Source organism: Branchiostoma floridae, chromosome 14, assembly GCF_000003815.2.
Source record: "Branchiostoma floridae strain S238N-H82 chromosome 14, Bfl_VNyyK, whole genome shotgun sequence".
Taxonomy (NCBI): domain Eukaryota; kingdom Metazoa; phylum Chordata; class Leptocardii; order Amphioxiformes; family Branchiostomatidae; genus Branchiostoma; species Branchiostoma floridae.
Genome location: NC_049992.1, coordinates 11,704,730 through 11,724,678, shown reverse-complemented (window position 1 = coordinate 11,724,678; position 19,949 = coordinate 11,704,730). Strand labels below are relative to the sequence as shown.

At 40.1% G+C, this 19,949-nt stretch overlaps 1 protein-coding gene across 1 annotated transcript in view; it reads right to left on the bottom strand.

Annotated features, from left to right (window-relative positions):
* Positions 1-4,533: 4,533 nt before the first annotated feature.
* Positions 4,534-19,949, bottom strand: part of LOC118431175 (pleckstrin homology domain-containing family G member 5-like) — a gene marked incomplete in the record, with an annotated part of 70,055 nt that continues 54,639 nt past the window's right edge. The window contains 15 exon segments of the mRNA XM_035842292.1: positions 4,534-6,816; positions 7,104-8,539; positions 8,914-9,063; positions 9,201-9,350; positions 9,756-9,866; positions 10,047-10,196; positions 10,353-10,403; positions 10,638-10,769; positions 11,195-11,311; positions 12,937-13,080; positions 14,440-14,655; positions 14,906-15,045; positions 15,234-15,370; positions 15,605-15,693; positions 16,594-16,669. Of these exon segments, the coding sequence (XP_035698185.1) occupies positions 6,807-6,816; positions 7,104-8,539; positions 8,914-9,063; positions 9,201-9,350; positions 9,756-9,866; positions 10,047-10,196; positions 10,353-10,403; positions 10,638-10,769; positions 11,195-11,311; positions 12,937-13,080; positions 14,440-14,655; positions 14,906-15,045; positions 15,234-15,370; positions 15,605-15,693; positions 16,594-16,669 (3,109 nt within the window).

The window sequence follows — 19,949 nt, the reverse complement described above, 5'->3', positions numbered from 1 at the left end:
TTTTCAAGGAACTGAAACGGTTTACAAGTTTGCATCGTGAACGCAAAATGCAAACCGTTTCCTGTCGTTTGCTGTCGGATTTTCAGGCCTAACCGATAGAACCGTTTCATTTTTTGCATCATGAACGGGTCCTAATTAGGGGGTAAAGTATTGATTGAGATGTGTCTGGCCGTGTGTCTGTCTGTGTGTTTTTCTAACTAACCTACTCGCAAACAGTGCGGAAAAGAAGAGGGTCTACCGTCTCTGATCTCTGCGTGGATTGCCTGTCAACTTGAGGCCTTTCCATCAGCCCTGTGCACAAGGTATTCGTTGACCCTTTGTAGCTTACCTAATCTCCAAGCAGATCTTATGGTTGACATAAGATAAACTGGCAACTGAAGGTTGCTTTGCTTATGGACACTCCTTGACCGGCGATGATCCTTGGCAGCTTTTGCTATCTAATGCCACCGCCGATGAATCTGCCCGGAGATTATAGCTTACCTGCTGCCACCCTATGGTCTCCTGTAGATGTGCAATCTGAGCCAGCAGCTTATCGGTGTCATTGTGAATGTTCATCCCCTCCTAAATAAGTTCATGAATATCACATGGTTACAAAATGCACACTTCTAAACTTCACTGAAAAGCAGTGACTACACAGTAGTTGGACAATCCTGAAAGATGAAAATAGAAATGATTAAATACATAATTTACTGTTACATTGCCGTATCTAGAGTTCAAAGTTAACATATTCTTCCATGTTACAAGAACACGGGTACGAATCCTACCCTCAACGTCGATGTCATGACCCCCAAGTTGCACGTTATGTGTGACGCGCCAAAATGAGACATAAGACATGGTCACGGAAAAAAATCGACAGAACAGGCAATACTGACCAGATCAGGGTACAAAAGGTGTCTACGTGATCCTGACAAGGAGCCATAACAAGCTTTTGGAGGGAACATAAAGTCGGAAATTCTATGCTTGTCAACGAAACTGCCGCTTATCGAAAATATAGATATTCTTCATTTAATATGCAAATTAATTGCCAGTTTGCATAAGTTGCACTTAACGATGTACACCTCTGTCTAAGCTACCTAATTACCAAATATTATTTAAATTTGTTGTTCCCTTGTTCAGTTACCCTCCTTAGAATATTTTTACTTATAGAATATTGTTAGTTATAACGTAATACTAGTATATAACCACGCCACATGCCCTAACCCCGTACTCATTTCATAATTAGTCTGGTAGTGGTACTCCAAAAGAACATTGGCAGTGGGTAAAAGGGGACAAAAATAAGAAAAAGGCATATAGCACGTTGCAAAATCCTTCAGAATATATCAGTCAGGTAAAAATCAGGGGTCCATTCTTAGACAATACGAGCTATCGTGTAAGATTTACTTATGTTACATGGAAAGATATGCTCAAAGATACACAGAGTGTACATGTACGTGTACGCTACCGAATGTCATTCAATTTGTGAAAAACGCCATGTTCCTTATAAGTACATGTAGTGACGACATATCGTCGCTCACTTGAGTCTTCTTCTAGTGCAGTCCACTTTAAAGACGAATTTGTGGCCAATGTAGTCTGCAATTCAAATTGGTCAAAAGAGAGCAGACAATTTACAGCGTTTCTGTGCATGATTTAAAAAAGGGAAAGAAATACGCTGTGTTGAGTTCCATTTCACACAATGCGTGACATCCACAGGCTATTCGCTGTTAGATGTTTCGATGTTTTAGATGTTAAGTCTCTGTTAACGCTGGACAAAAACCTCTTGTCGGGACAATTTATAATACACAACATGGATGGCAATGAGCATATCATGAGCAGTGCAAAAGATACTGTAACGTACACTACGTTAACGCGAAAGGACAATCATTCTTTGGAGAGAAATTATTATGTCACCATTTCGCAAAAGAAACGACGCTTGCTAAGGCTAACGTCACGCCCGCCCCGCGCGGCCGGCCGTTTGTGGAAACGAAAAATACAAATGTATAACGTTACGAAAAATGTACACAAATATATGAATTAGATAATGCCCATGACTATTCTCTTTACGTCGTGTGTAGTTAAGTGTCTTTTATATCATACTTTTCGTTCCCGAAGGCTGCCCTGCCGGGCCCCGTATTGGAAATGTGACGTAGACCTTAAGCCGGGTTCACACATGCGTACATATTCAAGTCCGTTCGTGAGGTCCGTATGGAAGTCTTAGTCTCTACCAGGCTCCGCAGGTCGCTAGAAAAATAGTAGAAATTGGAGAAACAACATGCCAGTGGAGTTAGCTATCCGATGCGTGTGGTTTGCGTGTGGTTTGCAACCAGCTACCTCCAATGGCATGTTATCTGGCTATATTTGTCCTACTTCTATTATTTTTCCGGCGTCCTGGGGAGCCTGATAGAGGCTAAAACTTCCATACGGACCTCAAACGTACCTGGATATAAACGCACGTGTGAAGTGTTTTAATACAAAACAGGTTTTACCCCAGCATGCTTGTGTAGCTGGCCGTTGATGAGCACCATGAGGATAAGTCCCACTGTGACCTGTGTGACCACCACCGCAAGGGTTCCAGCCATGCAGCAGCAGCGGTGGGCGCGGAGGAAAGTACCAGCACCACGACGCTCTGCGTCTGTGGAGGAAATGGTGTTTGATTAGTCTCTACCAGACTCCGGGTCGCTGGAAAACCGTAAAAATGGAACAAATAGAGGAGTAAGTCGGCCAGAGGAGTGTATCCGCGCCGGCCAGCACTGTTAGTGACTAGTGTTTGATGCGGGTTATGATAAATGCGTTGCACGTACACAATGTCTCGAAAAGTGAATTAAAGAAGTTTACAAAAAATGGGTCAGTTTTTACCCTCGAGCCCGATCGAGCGTAATGTATGAAGAGATACTGTTTTACAATGGAAAGCCGTTTAGGTGTGTATTTCATGACATACGTATAATCCTCTGCAAAAATTAAGAAAACTTTCTACCAAATTCCATGCTGTATTTGAGAAAGCAAGCAAGCTACAGAAACGCAGTCTACCTTCAGACGACAGGTCACCAGTGTGTGACTTTGGCGGGAGACCCGGTGGCTTCACTGATTCGGCTTCCTCGTACGTGTCTTCCTCACACGTATCTGAGCACGCCCTCAGTCCTTCTTGATGGAACTTAACTCTAGCGTTGTTTCCATGACGGGAACTCCCGTTCGCACCGCGCCCAAGGCTAGTAAGAGGAGCCTGGGACGGCTGTCCGCTGGTTTGTCCGTTGCCGGACCCCGCGGAAGGGGTACAGACAGGCTGGACTTGCTCATACATTTCTGCTGCCACTGCACTAGCAAGTGGTGGGAGCGAAGTTTATCACTTAAATACAAAATGTATGAGTGAATGTTAGAAAAAAACATGTCGTGATTAGTCTGAATAGAACAAAAAGAGTATGACATTTTGATCAAATGACATTTTGTTTGTTTGCACGAGCGAATTACTTTTTCCAGAAAAGTAATCTACCTTAGGGAGGTGGACTTTAAAGTGAGACTGTCAAAACACATGACTATAAAAGAACTAGTAACCTGAATGCAATGTTTTCTTGCATGTCAGACTTTCAAAACGTACCGACTACAAAGAACAAGTAATCTGAATGCAACTTGTTCCTGCACGTCTGCAGACATTCCAGACACCCGTGCGTCATGTCGTTACCATAGCAGTCGTGCTCTCCAAGCAGAGGTTGGTGGGGGAAAAAATGACCTTTTCCTTATATACCGTACTGTAAATGCACTTAAGTTCGCGGGGATTTAATTTCGCGGTAGCGGGAAAAAGGACTTTCGCGGTGGTTTTAAGTTCGCGGTAGCACCATGCACTGTAGTCTCTTAATGCCATGGGAAAATGTTCGCGGTGGTTTTAAGTTCACGGTGAATTGGCAACGCGAAAACCGCGAACATAAATCCACCGCGAATATTTCTGCATTTACAGTATTTTACGTGGAAAGGCGTGGTCGTAAAAATAAGGCATACAAGAAAAAGGTCACGATTTCCCCCACCAACCTCTGCTTGGAGAGTACGCCTGCAGCCCTGTGCCGTTTTGATGGACAGGAGATCGGGACAAGCTGGCTGATGTGGCGTTCAGCACCAAGGACAGGAACACTAGTCGTGTTGGCATCATGAAGTCTGTATTGACATGGCGCTAAATGACACATCAACAAGAGTGGTGTCTGTGTGTGAGTTAAGTTAATATAAGAATTGCTCAATACACTCTTTTATTTGACAGTCGTTACCCCTAGAACCCTTTAAAAGAACTGTTTTTAAGAAGTCTTTGCCCATTTTCTGCAAACCCCTAGTAATCTGCTTGTATACATGTACATGTATTATTCAATTACATTTAATAGTGAATAAAACAGCCTGAAATAATCAGAATATTTGACAAGTAGCCCTTGCAAACACTATTGCTTTTCATATAATAAACGATACTAATTTTCATGTCAAACTTATTATAAATGACCAGGTCTTGGATCCTTAATAAGTAATGGTACCTAAGCATCTGTCATAAATAAAAAAAACAGAAGTAAAGCGTAACACACTGTGTCCAATTGTTAAACCACACTTTTATTAAATTCTCAACTTACAGCATTGCCGATTTTGTATTCCACGTTCCTTTCAATTCATGTTTTAATCCTCGAATTACAACTATATATACACATTTGTCTTCTGTTGGAATGGATTTGGTCATATCTGACTTCGATGCAGTCCATTTTCACTGGCCAATCAACAGCTTAAACCACAGTTGTAGCACAAAACCTTTCCTTACTGCTTGCCAGAGTAGTAACTTCACAGTCATTGTGTCATCGTTGATTTGAAAACCTTGATTGGCTTGATGGAAGAAACTTAAATTTCTGCTTGGAATTCATCAAGTGCAATTAATGTTTAACTCCCAGATATGCCACACCATACAAAATACAGTGCTAACACTTACGGAAACAGGTAACAATGAAAGAATAAAATAAGGTACTCTTTTCATAATATCATACTCCCAAACAAAATGCAACAGACAACACAATATATATATAATATGTATGGTCCCAGACCTTGTAATAAAAGTTATACAATATATGTACATGTTTTGTTCTTTCCATATCTGCACAAGACTTTACCACCTAGATGAAGAAATAGCACAGAATACATCATTCCTGGCATTCTGAGTATAAATGTGGACAAAAGAAAAATAATACAAAACAAACAGCTCCAGCATGGCTGTAGACTTAACTAATTCCTCCTATTTGAATATTACAGGTTTCAATCCTGGCTTAGATGAAAATTTTTTATCAGTAAAAAAATGAGAATTTGGGTCATTGTATACTTAACAAACTCATGTAGGCCTAGTAGCCTAACGTTTGGATATATAATCACAGAAATAATCGCAATGTCTGTGTTTATTCATGATACAGAGATTTGAATTTTAGTAGTTAATTCTTCCTACAAAGTGTCATGAATGCTCAAAATACAATAGAAATTCCACACTGTGCAAAGTCAATGTTGTTATTCAAACTTTCTTATGAACATTTCTCAAAACCTACACCAAATTTCAATTCAAGACAACAAAGGAAATCACAATGTACAATATTCATCTGTTAAAAGCCAGTTGCACTTGGTTCCAAAACGCATCTTGTATGAAACTTTAATAAATTAAATCGTTATTACTTGTCATATAATCAGAGTAATATGTTTTCCGCCACCTGAAATTATATTACGTAGTCTCCACTTTATACAGATGCTTTATACACATATTTACAGCAGTGAAACTTTTCAAAAGTCCTGAACACCTTTTTTTCTTTTCAGAAGCTTATCTGATTTTCCTGGCGTGTCTTATGATATTGTGGCTATTTTCCATCATTAGTATTTTAACCTTCCTTTCATGCTGACCACTGAAACAGATGACGTACACAATTAATTTCAAAATTACTATCCAGAACACAAACATTTGTAGCACCACAAAATTTAACAATAAGGAAGACAACATGTAGACGTCCTATATTTCACTATCAGCACAAAAACTTCTCTGGAAGTGACGAGACAGAAGCCATTAAGGCCCACTGTTGGACATAAAGATGGACTTTCGTGCAAATTCTACTATAAAACAGATAACATCAGTTGACTATCACCAAGATAGGACAGAGGTTTTGTGGAGACCTTCCTCTTTAACTGCAACAATGGAAAATGAACACCCAGCCATAGTTAGAAAAACCTGGTTCCTGCCACTTCAAGCAACAATTATTACTTGGATAAATTCATCTCAAAGTATAAGAATATGTATAATATACCAACTAAAAACAGGAAAACACGGTAAGGATAGAGAAGTTAGCGAGCAGGATCTATACTAGCTCTTGTTGATACTCCTTCAGTAAAATACTAACAATATGTTTGTTCTGTCACACTGTAATAGCTAAATAAGACACCCAAACAGCATACAAGTTTCTGCACGGCATCTTCTGTGTCTACCCCATTAAGGTGTGTCTAAGTCTTGCAAGAGAAACATGTAGTGACTAAAGCAAAGTTGACCCTCTTAGGTTTGGTGCTAGTATCACCTCTATAATGCCTTCAATTCATTTTTATAAAAAAAAAAAAAAACTGTGGAAATAAAAACAGTGTGCTGTATATTTGTCGATTTTGTAGCAATATTCTACCAGTAAGTTCAACAGGAAGCCTTATCCTTGTACTGCATTCCCCTGTAGTGCCACTTCTGTCCAAGAATGTATGACGTCTGAACTGCGTTTGGGCACCTCATGGTGTGGTACATGTGTGTGTCCTCCCTGCAGTGCTGCATTTCAGGTATGTTGATGAAGAGGACAGGCAACAGAACTTCAAACTTGCCTGTGGAGAGTAATTAGAACAAAGCTGTTAATATTTGTTGGAAAGGAAGCTAACAGCATACAAACCTCATGCATAGATGGTTCTAAAAAATCTAATGACTTGTACACTCAAGAGGAACTCTTGAAAGTAGAATTACCATACATACCAAATTAAGGGCCATTTTAAACTTTTGTGACAACATTCAAAGTTAGCCAACAACATTTGTAAAGAAAAGAAAACCAACAGTGTGGCAAGAGCTGCATCTACCTAACAAAAGATATTTCAAAAGCAAACATCCAGTTACTCACGATGCTGTGACTGTAGTGCTCATGATGAGAGATCTTCTGATGCGTGCCAGCTCCTCTCGAGACAGTTTCCGTCTGGTTCTTGCCGGCGCCACAGGTGCAGGTACAGATGCAATCCCATCCTTCAAGTCACTCATTGTTTGAGAAGCCTTCATGTGTGAGTCTGAGTGCATGTTGGCATTATTGTCCACATACTCTTCCTCCTCTGCACTCTCTAATGTATGGCTGAGATCAGACGTAGATTTGCTCTTGTCCTTGATTCTGGTTCGCGAGTCCATTCTCGAGTCGCTACTACTGCGTCTCACGTCCACTTGGACATCTGCCTTCTCCTCCTCTGTGTATCGGACAGAGCTGCTTCGCCCCTGCACTTGCCGTATTGCCCCGATGGTGGTGTATGTTCGGAATGGTTCGGAATGGTTAGCGCTTTGCTGTATGTTGTACTGCATAGCCACAGTTTGGTTTGTAGCTTCGTCGGGGAAGAACTGTGCTGAAGGAAGCGATCTACGTCCCCCACTCGTGGCAGACCTACCTATAGTGTCCGTACCGGATCTCAGCTCCTTGGTAAAGTTTGGTGGTGCATTCGGCAACACTTCTGACCCGCTCAGGTGTAGTTTCATCTCTGCACCACTCTCTGCCGACGGGTACATCATCTGGGCTTCATTCTGTGCATCGCACTCCTGGATACTCGGAACACTCCTGGGTGAAATGCTGGGCTTTTTGGAGACAGGAGGTCGTCTGCGAACTGGCGAGGTTGGGGACGGTATTGAGGGGAGCTCTTGATGAGTGTCCATGGGCAGAATGAGATCCTGAGGGCGTGACACTGCAGCCTCCGCCATGTCCGAGTCTGGGATATCTACATCTGTACCCGTTACCACCACGCTTGGGTTTGTGACTTCTGCATTGGGCGTTAGGCTGTTCCTTTTAGTCTTTGACGGGGGTGACTCGGGTATGAGCTGGAAATCAAACTCGTCCGAATCGGACTCAACGTTGTACACGTTCTCCTCCTCGGTGCTTGTGACCAAGGTCATAGTGTCTGTACGTGCACACTTGGTACGGAGGCAAAGAGTCTCGTAGCTCTTGCGTGCATTCCTGATGGCCTCGATCCAAGACTTCCCCTTCCCGGGCGTGACAGCCTGCATCATGTACGCTGCTGTAGCCAGGTTATACTCATTCAGATACACCAGCAAGAAACTCCCCGGGTCCTTCAGTTCTCTCAACACAATACGGTCCATGATCATGGGTTGTTTGATGACCTTGAACTTCTCACTTCCACGTTTGATTGGCTTTGTGATGAGCAGCATGTCGGTGAAGAGGAAGCCGTACACATCCACCTTGCTGTCCTTCCCATCCTTCAGCTTCATGGGCCCCTCATACAGCAGGTACCTCTTGTCTTTCATCCCGGCACCGGGCATGGGGGCCGTCAGGTCGATCTGGCAGTACTGAAACAACACATAGTATGGTCCTGTTAGCTCTGTCTATTGAAAGCACAAAGATTATGGAGGATGAGGATATTCGGTATGAAATGAACACTAAGATCAATTCATATTCAATTGCATTATGACATGTGATAACCCCTCGATGGTATACAAAGGAAAATATATTTGAAAAATGCCTAGATGCTAGAAATACCTCCAATGATTGTAAAAGACGATTTTCATCACACACTCAACATCCCGCACTATGCACCCTTGTATTAAGTAGATAACCTTATGGTTATGTATACTGTGGTTATGTATCAGTAGATGTGATGCTTTGTACCTTGTACAATTGTTGCACAATACAGTTATACATATTCAAAATTAATGCATCATACCTGTCCCAGAAGTCTGTCCACTTCGTCACTCCCAGGTTCCACTGCATCGTAGGACTCGATCCGAGCAATGATGCTTGCGAGACGCTGCTGTTCATGTCTCTGTCGCAAGGTGGTGTTCACTTTGGTCACAAAGGTTTCCACTTTGTCAATCTGTGGGAGAAAGGAGAGGAATTTACTTCAGGTTGTATGTAATCTGGTTAGATAAATAAAGTCAACATAGAGACTCTTTAAACTCTTCACAAAGCCAAAAGAGACAGAAGCAGATGCTGTAGAAAGCATGTCCTCACCATTCTGACCAGACTTTCCCGCTCGCTGGGCTCCTCTGTCTTCTTGAGAATGGCCTTGAGCAGCAGTGTGTACTTGGTGATTCTCTGCATGGGCTTTACCAACAGGTCTCCCAGCTTCAGTCTCTGGCACTGCTTCTGGCTCTCTCCCCACTGCAGGAAAAACGTAGTAAGTTGTTTCATTATGTCATTTACCAACAAAGAGGAACTTTCATGCAAAAATACACGAAAACTTTTTTCCCAGATTTCCCCGTTTTGAAGTCTTAACATCAAAAGCAACAAAAACAAGCAAAATTATGCATTTAAAGATCAGTAAGTAGCAAAATTATGCTTGTAAAGATCAGAAACAAGCACAAAGTTCATTGACTGTGGAAACATATTGACTGAAAGCCTTTCTATTATTCAATAACAATTGAGCAATAGTTCCTCAAGCAATCGGCTAAATTTGGAGACAGTAATTTTTCAACGTTTCCAATTTTTTTCATCCAGTCGCTACTGTTCTATTTCCTGATCAAATTCAATGCAGATCTCATGCCCAAGGCAAAGGTATAAACTCACCTCCACATACTGCTTGAAGAGATCATTGTCCCGAAACTTGTCCTTCATGTATGCAACACAAGCTTCCTCCTCCATACAGTACTTCACATATGGCTGGAACATCTCCTCAAACTACAGGAAAGGTACAGATCATGATGTTCATTGGTATTTGCAATTACACAGGTAATGCAAGAGATCTGTTAAGAGTCTAAAAACTATTTGAATTACTTGAAAGTCTTAGCAAAAAGGTTATAAAAGATAACACAGCCATCAAAAGACATTTTTAAGCAACATTTTTGATGTTGGCATTACCTCGAGGAAGCCCTCTTCCATATCGGATGGTTTGAGTGGTTCCCGTCTCTGCCGTGCCTTGGTGACCACATGACACATGTGATCCTGCCAGAATGCACTGTTGCACTGTTCCACCTCTTGGATGTTACTGAACAGCTTCTCTGTGTCAATCTGAAAATGGGATCAACATGAAATCAACAAATTGTAGTAATCTACCAGAAATCTAAACAGTAATTGTTTAACATGTTTACTAACAAAAACAAACTTAACAACATTTCTACTTTATGAAATAATGACGCAACCAGAGACATACAAAATGTATCTCACCTCACAGAGAAGTGCTTCATTCTGCAGATTGATCAGACAGCACATGAACAACTGTAGGAGGAAGAAACAACATAATTTAGTATTCTGTGATGACATAAAACAATGATAGCTTGGCCTCATATATATCATAACACACTGTGCAAACTGTGAAAATATAACAAACTATTTTATCCAAAAATGTCAAAACCTAAAATCCAAAAGCTTGATTGTAAAACTTGACTGAGACCTGCTATGGTACTTGAGAACTTGAGTGCATGTAATACATCCAATAGAATTGGTCCTTACGTCAACGACTACTCGGATGCCCTTGATGTAGGACACTTCAGTTGACACCAGCTCCCACAAGGCCTCTTGTTGCGCCATCTGTTTCTTAGTCATGTTGCTTTTGTCTTCGACTATCTCTGTCCACGAAGCTTCCTGTATTGACAACAAAAATTGTTTGATTCAGGTCAATAAATTGAAGCAAAATTGTGAGCAAAATTAAGTTTTCTAATAATCAATTTTTACAGCTGAGTTGGTTAGAAGCAACAGGGAGGTTGACTAAGGTAAGCTAAATAATGTGACTAGAAGTCTCGGAAAATGAATTTGCACACCCGTCAAGATATCTAAGCTACCCAGTAATAAGTAGCATCTATAACCAAGGAACTTCCTAGTCCCCCATAATTAACCAAGTGATGGTTTTAAAAACAACTGCTTCTTTGGGACAAATTACAACTTACCTGGTTGTAGAAGAGACAGAGAGTGTCTTGATAGTTCTCCAAAACTATCAAACTTTTATTGTTTCTAACGGTCAAATATTTCCTTAAAAATCACCACTTGTTCTGCCGGCCTGTCACACTTACCAGTTCATAGATGGACTCATCTTCGTCTCTGTTGTAGAACCAGATGAGGGAGGGCAGCTTGGGAAGTCCATACAGCGCGTACGTGCTCAACTTGTGCGCCAAATGCTCGCTTTTCTCCTGATTAGAGAAACAATCAAAGGTAAGATTAACCATTATTCAAATCAGGAAAAAATAAGGAGCATGTAAGCAGCTATGCTTTTTGTTTACGAGTCTTTAATACAGATTTAGAGAATTTTTCACTGGACAGTAGCTAAGGCACAATTAGAATATCATGTGTGCCTGATGACCTTAGTTGACAACCGTTATCTCAAAGGCTAAACTTACCAAATAAAATAACTTTTAAGATAAAACAGCATACTGAACTTCCATCTTAATTTCTACTAAAACGTCTGTTGTGAAAAAAAAAAACAGACCCAAGGGCCTATGCTACGATAAGATTCACACAAAGGACCAGAACGTTTGCTTTCTACAACATAAAACTTACACTGGACTAAAATGTTTAAAATGCCTACCTTATCCATTGCAAAGACTAATGATTATGTTTTGTATGCCTAAATGTAGTTGTTAAACTAGACTGGCTAACGGTGAAGCTGGAACTGCCGGAACCAAGAGGACGTGTATCATGCCAAAGTGTAACTTGGACAAGAGTGCTCAAAACAAAGCACCTCCGCTATTGCTATTGTGCCCTATCTGTTGTGGGTCCCTGAAAGAACCTTTTCTAGAGGGCTTGGCTAGCTACTGCCTGCTTGTTGTAACCAGGCTACAGAGTCATTTGACCCAATGTCCCCATGATCGAGCTGAGTTTGATCACTCTACCTGCCAATGTGTGCTGATCTTTTGTTAAATGCTCTCAACTTGTTGATTTTGTTTGCACAGGCTACATTGACTGCTTTTGGCACCTGGCTGCCACCGGTGCTTAACAAAAGTACATGTCAGGTATACTTGTAACAGGTGCTTTTTCTTGTTGTGAGCTGCCTTCATGTCCCTATTAATTACATATTAGAAAGCAAGTCTTTTCTTTACAAACGCTACTTTCCAGTGACTTCAACATTCAATTCGTCCTGCAACTGGTATCATAACTTATGCAGTGTGCCAATCTGGTTGCAAAAAGAATGTTCAAACATCTGGAAATCAGTAGGTTTCCATTCTCAACCTTTTGTATGTGTTGCAACCCACTGTGAAATTTGTGGTACAGAATGTTAATGAGGAAACCACATAGAGTCATGTCCTTTGACAAACAGCAATGAGTACATGGAAGAAAAATGGTGAAAGGCTGCTTTAAGGTTTAGCAGCCTTTCATCTTTCTTTTTCTGTGTACTCATAGCTTTGCAGTCAATTCTGATTTGTCACACATTGGAAGTCTATACAAAGTATACTTATACTATTGGTACAAATGGATTGTTTTTTTTTCATTACTGTAGAAATAATGCAGTAAGTTGAGGTCTGATTAAGATGCATAACCCTGAGCATATTCTAACTTACCTGCTATCTTATTTACCCCCTAAGAAAACAAAGAACAAGCACATTTTGATCTGAGTTTGTAATACTTTTTTAAAGAAAATACTACCTTACAGTTGAATGTTCAACCATATTAAGAGCATAATAGCCACACGAACCAATATTCTATTTATCTTTTTGGCTTTAAACATTGACACCATGACAGGCTGATTTTCAAGAGGCCCAGGTCTTAACAGTCTTTATCATGTAATGATCCAAGCAAGAGAAACTAGATCTAAACTTACGTTTGCAACAGGGGCTCCAGGGTTGAAGAGTGCGCTAAACCTGCCCCCAGTTCTGCTGCGATCCGAGCCCTCCCGAGGACTCAGTGGCCCCACATCTTGGGATGATCCCAGAATAGACATGATGTTCTTTCTACTTCTTTGGCTCTGTAATAACCAAAACACACACAATAAAACTTAATTATCCAACACAATTATTCAACAAACCAGCCTCAACTGTTACCAGCCCTGACATCAGTGAGAAAATACAAACAGTATTTAGTAATGTTATGTGAAGAACCTTAGTTATGACATACCCATAACCGGGAAAGAATGGGGACGGGTCAGTAAACTTAAGCACTATCTTGTGTCAAGAATCCTCTATGTAACAATTATAGCATAGTCAGTTAGACCATTCCATTCAACAAGAAGGGGTAAAGTCTGCTGTGCAAATAATGCTTAATATGACTCAAGATCCTTCAGTTTCTTTGCTAACCCACTACAGTAAAATCCTGGTATTGCCCTCAAGTCATTTCTTTTGTTTCTGCTCACTAAGGATTTTGATTTGCAAAAAATGTTTTAGACAAGGTTGATTTTGTTTCCCCTTCCAGAAAAATGAGCAAGCTCATTGGGTCAGCTGATGGTGAGAATGTTGTTGAGCAGGTTTTTGCTGACAGGTCCCTGTCTATGGCTACATTAGAAACATGGTTTACATGTTGTGGCTCAATTTTGTCTGGAGACACCTGGGCCAATGACCCGAAGTGAGGACTGTACCATCTCAAGGGGTGTGTGGTGTTTTCACACATCTGCTAGTCAAGAGAATGCATACAATGTATAACACAATTTGTGTAAGTGTGTAGGAGAAGACAAGAAGAAATTAATATACAAGCTGCTGGAAAAAACAACATCCCATAAGTACATAGGTCCAATTTAGCCACCACTTCATAAGTACAGACACACAGGCTCCAGGGGATCCCTTAGGGTTTTTAGGAACATTTGAATTACAAAGGTAAACAGGAAGTAATGACCTGTTTCAGGAGACAACTAAAAAGGACCGGATAACCTATGGTGTATCTATGTGTAATACAGCCTGATAACAGATATTACAACATGGTAATGAAGAGGAGAATATTCTACAGCAGAAACATTTCATGGCTATAGTTTAGCACTAGCTAGTTCCTATATCAGTATATGTATTAGGGGGACGGGAGATTAAGATTTTGGCAAAATATTGAATTCTAATTGAACAATACAACACAGATATAATACATAATAATATGATAATAATACGAGTACCTCAGCAGGGTATTAATAAGGTGAATATTGAAAAAAAAGTGAGAAGTTACACCAGCTCCACTGTAAATTGATCACCCGTTAATACCAACGTCTAGAAACCAACTACATGTACAGAAAAATGAACCATTTAGTAAGGGAAAGGAGGGGAGGTTGCATGCACGCATCGTAGCCATCGGTGTGCCACCACCCTTCACCGCGTTGACGTGTGGTCAGTGCTATAGCGGTACTTGCCTTCACAAACGTCAGGTTTCCTCCCTCATACAGAGGGAAAACCCCACTGACAGTACCATTTTCGGGGGCTTGGCGAACAAACGCCTCGGAAGGTTTGTTGTTTTGGTTCATTTGGTGGCGTGCCCATGTCTCAGCCTGACGGTCGCTGTAGAACATGGAACTGGTGGAAATGGTTCGCCGCCGGGGGATGGCCTTTGGGAAAGCCCGCCGGTATGCCTGCGTGAAGGTGTGGGTGCAGCAGGCAGTTGTAATCATTGTGCAGGTCAGGATCAAACATAAGAAAAAAAGGAGGGGCTTTGCCTGTACAAAACCATAACTGTTAATCTGATTGGTGTGTAGAAAAAAAAAGGTCTGACTGGAAGCAACTTTGTGACTTACAAGAGGAACACCTTTATTGAAGGTCAAAAAACCCTGCACCTGACATACTGTGACTTGTTTTCTATATCTTTTTTTTTAGAACACTTACCCCAGATGATCTTCTGCTGCCTGTTGGGTCCTCTTTTGACTGGCTGAGAGTCTTGAGTTTTGCAGTCATGACGTTGCCTTTGGCACTGTGAAGCCCTGTTTTCGTTAGGCCTGTGTCCGAATCCTTCAAAGGTTCTTTTCCTGTAGTTTGAACAAACAAGAAATCAAATTTAGTTTTCTTCCTTGTTTTTTTTTTTCTTTCCAAAAGGATATGTCTCACGAACTATAATATGCAACACACTACAAAGCTGTTTCATCAATCAATCAATCGTTCGCATGCATCAGTGGTAATGCAATATTGCGTTATTTTACAAAAAGGCATTCCCAACCTTTGACATGTAGACTGTGTCCCCCTAGTGGATATGTCTCGAAGTGCAGAGGCAGGGGAGTGCTGGACTGGTCCAGGTAGATGTTGACATGGTCAATGGTGAGGCCTCGTCGGTCCATCATACCTGCAAGTGCATCCCTGTAAAAATATGGTGCAGAGTCATGTTACAGGTCAAAAGTATAAAAAGGAAAAACATTCAAGATCTTTGAATGAATTAAGTGGAATCTTGAATTTGAATCTACTTTCAACACTTCTTAGTGATGTCATGTTGTCAAAATGTTGAGCTTTATAAGCTCATACAACAGCACAAGACTTTGTTTATCATATAAAAGCTCAGCTTCATTCCATCAACAATTGTAGTGGATTGTTTACCTTAGGGTTTTCCCTTTTACTGCTGGAACAATTTCTGTCTCATAATCTGCAATGTCAAATTTCACAGTGAAGAATTCTCGGCTAGGGTCCTGCAAAAGAACATTCAGATATGTAACCAAAAAATGTTAACATCAGAAATGTGCTGAGATATTAGGTCAACAATCCGGAAAATGTTATTACCAAGTAGTCCTGCTCCTAAAATACTAGACTGCTTAAGATGCAACATGCCAGTGAGGACAAATTAGACACATCTTGGAAGATCATCTAAGTGTCTAGACTGTCTTTACCAGTGTCGCATAGACTGAACATCTACACCTTGAGGCAGTGGTATGATATCTTGTTTACGATGCAGCAGACAACCCAGTAATGATGTCCCATGCCCCACATTTTCCTTCTGTTATTGACTTGCTGCGGAGGGAGCTACATGACGTAAAATGTCTTGTTGCATTGCCGTCATTATTGCCTAAAATGCAATCCATTTATCTGTTGGCTCTGATCAGAATGACGCCATTAGATTATGCTTTCTGGACATATCCAATTTCTTTGAAATTTAACACACCGCTCTACCAGAGGAGTTCACTGTGGTGGTATAAAATCAGTATTTTTCTAAACTTTGCATTTGATGAACAAGCTTTTTATCTATCTTTATATAGGACAGCCACTATAATCACTATGACTATTCCTGCTGTTAAAAACAAATGACCTAAAAAGCCAATTATGTATTACTTTGTATCTGCTTCAAAGATCAAAGTTGTCAAAATGGGTCAAAATATTGTGCATTGTGACTTTTGCCAGCATCTACACATGACATATTTTGATCATGAAAAAAACAAACAAAAAAACTAATTTCATTTCAACAGAACAAATGATAGCACAACATTTACCTATTCAATGCTTTGATAAACAATCCTGATAAACATGTAACACTCTACAACACATATATATATCGGTAGTACCTAAGTTTGATGTTTACATATACATGTACTTACATCAGTGTGATGTCTTCTTGCTGTCTTCTTTTTACTGAGCTTGAAGTCTTTCTGTGGTCCATATGATGAAGTTGTTCTGTAAAAACAAAACAAAACAAGTGTCACAAAAACCACACCTGTATACTGTGCAGGTGACATTCCAAATGTGTACACACCTCTACTGTTTACTAGTACACACAAAACACAAGATTCTTGTCGGAAAACATCCAAACCCAAGCTAGTGTTAGAAAAAAAAGGCTGACTTGGAGAAAATTTTGAAAGTAAACAATGCCTGAGGATGCAATCAAAATGTGGAACAATCATCACAATGGATACTATCAGAGCAACCACTGTCATTAGTGGTTTTCTGTGGATAGCCATAGGACATGTTTCTCCCACCTGTTCTTCTTAAGGCTTAGACAAACCACACTTTGTCTCAAAGCAGGGGTAAACCACTGTACAATGTTACAAATGGGAGAATCCTTACTTATCTTCTTTAGTAGTTTGAGAGCTGTTTGGGATTCTTAACACCAAAACCATTTGTCTTGTAAATGAAATGGAAAGAATAATCACACCCATACACTGTCTTATATATTACATGGTAACCAGATTTTCCACTATCCTGTTTATGTCAAACAGAGACAGCCAACACATATTTACAAAAACCCAAATATCATATGGTCATACCACATTTTTGACAGACTAAAGTGATACATGTATTACTGGAAACAACAGTTGAATCTCACCATAGTGTGCAGAGACAGACTGAAACATCTTGTGTGCTTTGGGTGGCATTAGTAGGTATTCTAATTACCCAGTTGCTCGGCATGTAATTATGCAAATCTAGATGTACATGTATTGGTGGGAGGGGCAAATGTTTTTGGCAACACCTCGCTTGCAGGAATCTTCAGAGTGTATATACAATCAGATTTTATGTTATGTTTGAAACTGCGAGTTTTGCAAGTAACCTTCCTCTAGACAATATAGGATGCACTTTGGCAACATTACATAAATGCTCTTCTTACAATGTAACTTTCTTATACCTGGTTACTATTGTTGCAACAGTTTGTCTTCAGGCTAGATTTAGGTGGGTCTTAAAGTAGCATAATTATACCAAATCACACTACATGTAAAACAGTCTGGAGTTTGAAGAGAGATTAAAGGATAAAAAGCTTGTTTTGTGGTGCATCTTGGTAAGTCTCAAAGAAACATTGAGTGAAGTATGTATGGTATGTGACCAAATGTGCCGACGGCAAGGCACTTAACATTGTTCCTCTTTGTACAACAATTAGATCATTGTGAACGACCATTGTTCATGGGTGACCACACAGCATTAATGACTGTCACAGTATTCCTAAGGGGGATAGATTTTTAAGGCAAAAATATCTGTCAAGGCTGGAAATATCAAACACTACTGTGCTGTGGCCCCCTTTCAATATTCTACACGAAATGTGCTTAGTGGAAAAGTTTAGATCATGTTCCATGAGTTGTGGCCACACCTACATTGCATCAAGTTTAGACATGTCTGGCACTGAGTATTTTAAAATGTAGCCTATAATTATGAGGTTAAACACTCAAAATTCCAACTATTTACTCTTCCTCCTTCTGAACAATTCTTGGTCACTATGCAAATACAAAATAATGTATTTCAATCAAACATTAATGATTATGAACAAGAATTTATTTAAACTGTATCTTCAGCAAAAGGTGTGACTTCATCCTTGTGAATTGAAACTGGGCATTAGTTTGGACAATGGTGTTAGGCAAGAGGCTCTGCGGTTTTGACAGGTGGTCTGTGAACACGCCCGCCCTTCCGCTGGTGCTTTTATGTGCTGTGACCTCCGGTGTGACCCTCCTTGGGCTGGTAAGGATGCTGTTGTTTTGCGATTAGCCCTCGAGTGATAATCATATAAGTGTATGTTGATAGTTGGTATGGACAGGTAAGTTGACAAGAGAGAGGGAGATTCTTATGTATAAGTCTCTAAGGAAGTAAGACTTCCTTATGACAATATTTCATAACTTAGATATAGAAGTATAAAGTCATTGTTCTTGTTGGAATTCTTGTTGGGGTCTGAAAATGTAACCTCAGTCCTGGCAATTATTTGTTTTATTAGAGACAGAACAACAAATCAACAAATTATATAATCTATAATGTCTGAGATATTTGCTCTACTTCAGTCCCAACAACGAGGTCATTATTTCCTGCAAATATCATGTTTGCTGACAAATCAAAAGTTCCCTTTCACCTCCATACACTAGCTCAGTGTACATTTTGGGAGATGACTACTAAAAAAAACCCAATTTGACTACATTCACTGCCATGTGAATAAAACCTAGTTGTCCTTGGAGCCATTAAAAATACAAATTGTATGTTCTATACATCACTGAGAGGTCAAAACCAGAAGACAAATATGGATGAAGTTACATGAAAATCAATTATGCCAATTCATCTGGACCAAGGGCATGAAAGAAATCATTTTCCGTGCTGACATCCTATTGACTCTTTAGTTCATGGCCATCAATTTGCTGTTCGCAAATGCTTTTAACGTAATGACTTGACTTATGCCGCAATCATCTGTGCGATCTAACATAAAATCCTCGGCATCCGTGGCATGCAGTTTGACTACTGAATATTGTTGCTATGGCTACCAACAGGTGTTGCTTTCACGGACGACTGAACACAGTGAACAAGGCACGTTACGGAACAATGTCACATATCAACACATTCCATAAAGGTACAGCAATCAGAAAGCTTTCCTTGGAATATCTATTTTGTATGGCATATTTTAGCTACATGTACCCTTTCGTGAATATTCTGATGAAAAAAAAATCATACTGCAAAAAACGATAATTACAATTATACAGAATTGTGTGAATGACAGCAAGTACAAAAATCGCTAAGAAAAAAAGTGTAGAAAATTGGGAGAATGGAGCTCACTTTCTTTTTAAATCTATTGGAAAACAAAACATAGAGAGCAAGAATTGTATTTGATATGTAATCTGCTATAGCTAGTAGCTATATTTTATAACAAAAGCAAAACCCATGTGAAACACGACTCAACAAATTGAAAGACAATGCATTGGTAGGCTTATCCAGCTGCCTTTCCTTTCTATTTATAATCCATAGATAGCTTTGTCCATTATGGGAGAGGGTGGGCTGAATACCTTTCTAGAAATCCGCTCCACCATTGTATCCACTCCTCCTTTGTTATACCACACCTAACAGGTAATCTGCGTAAGCGCCGGATTATAAGGAAGGGCCAAGATGGCCATATTACACTTTCCATTTTCTTGAGATTATTACTAGTGGAACCCTTGTTATCACAAATTTTAAAACGAGACAGAGCGCAAAAAGCTGACAGCTGGAGTGAAACATG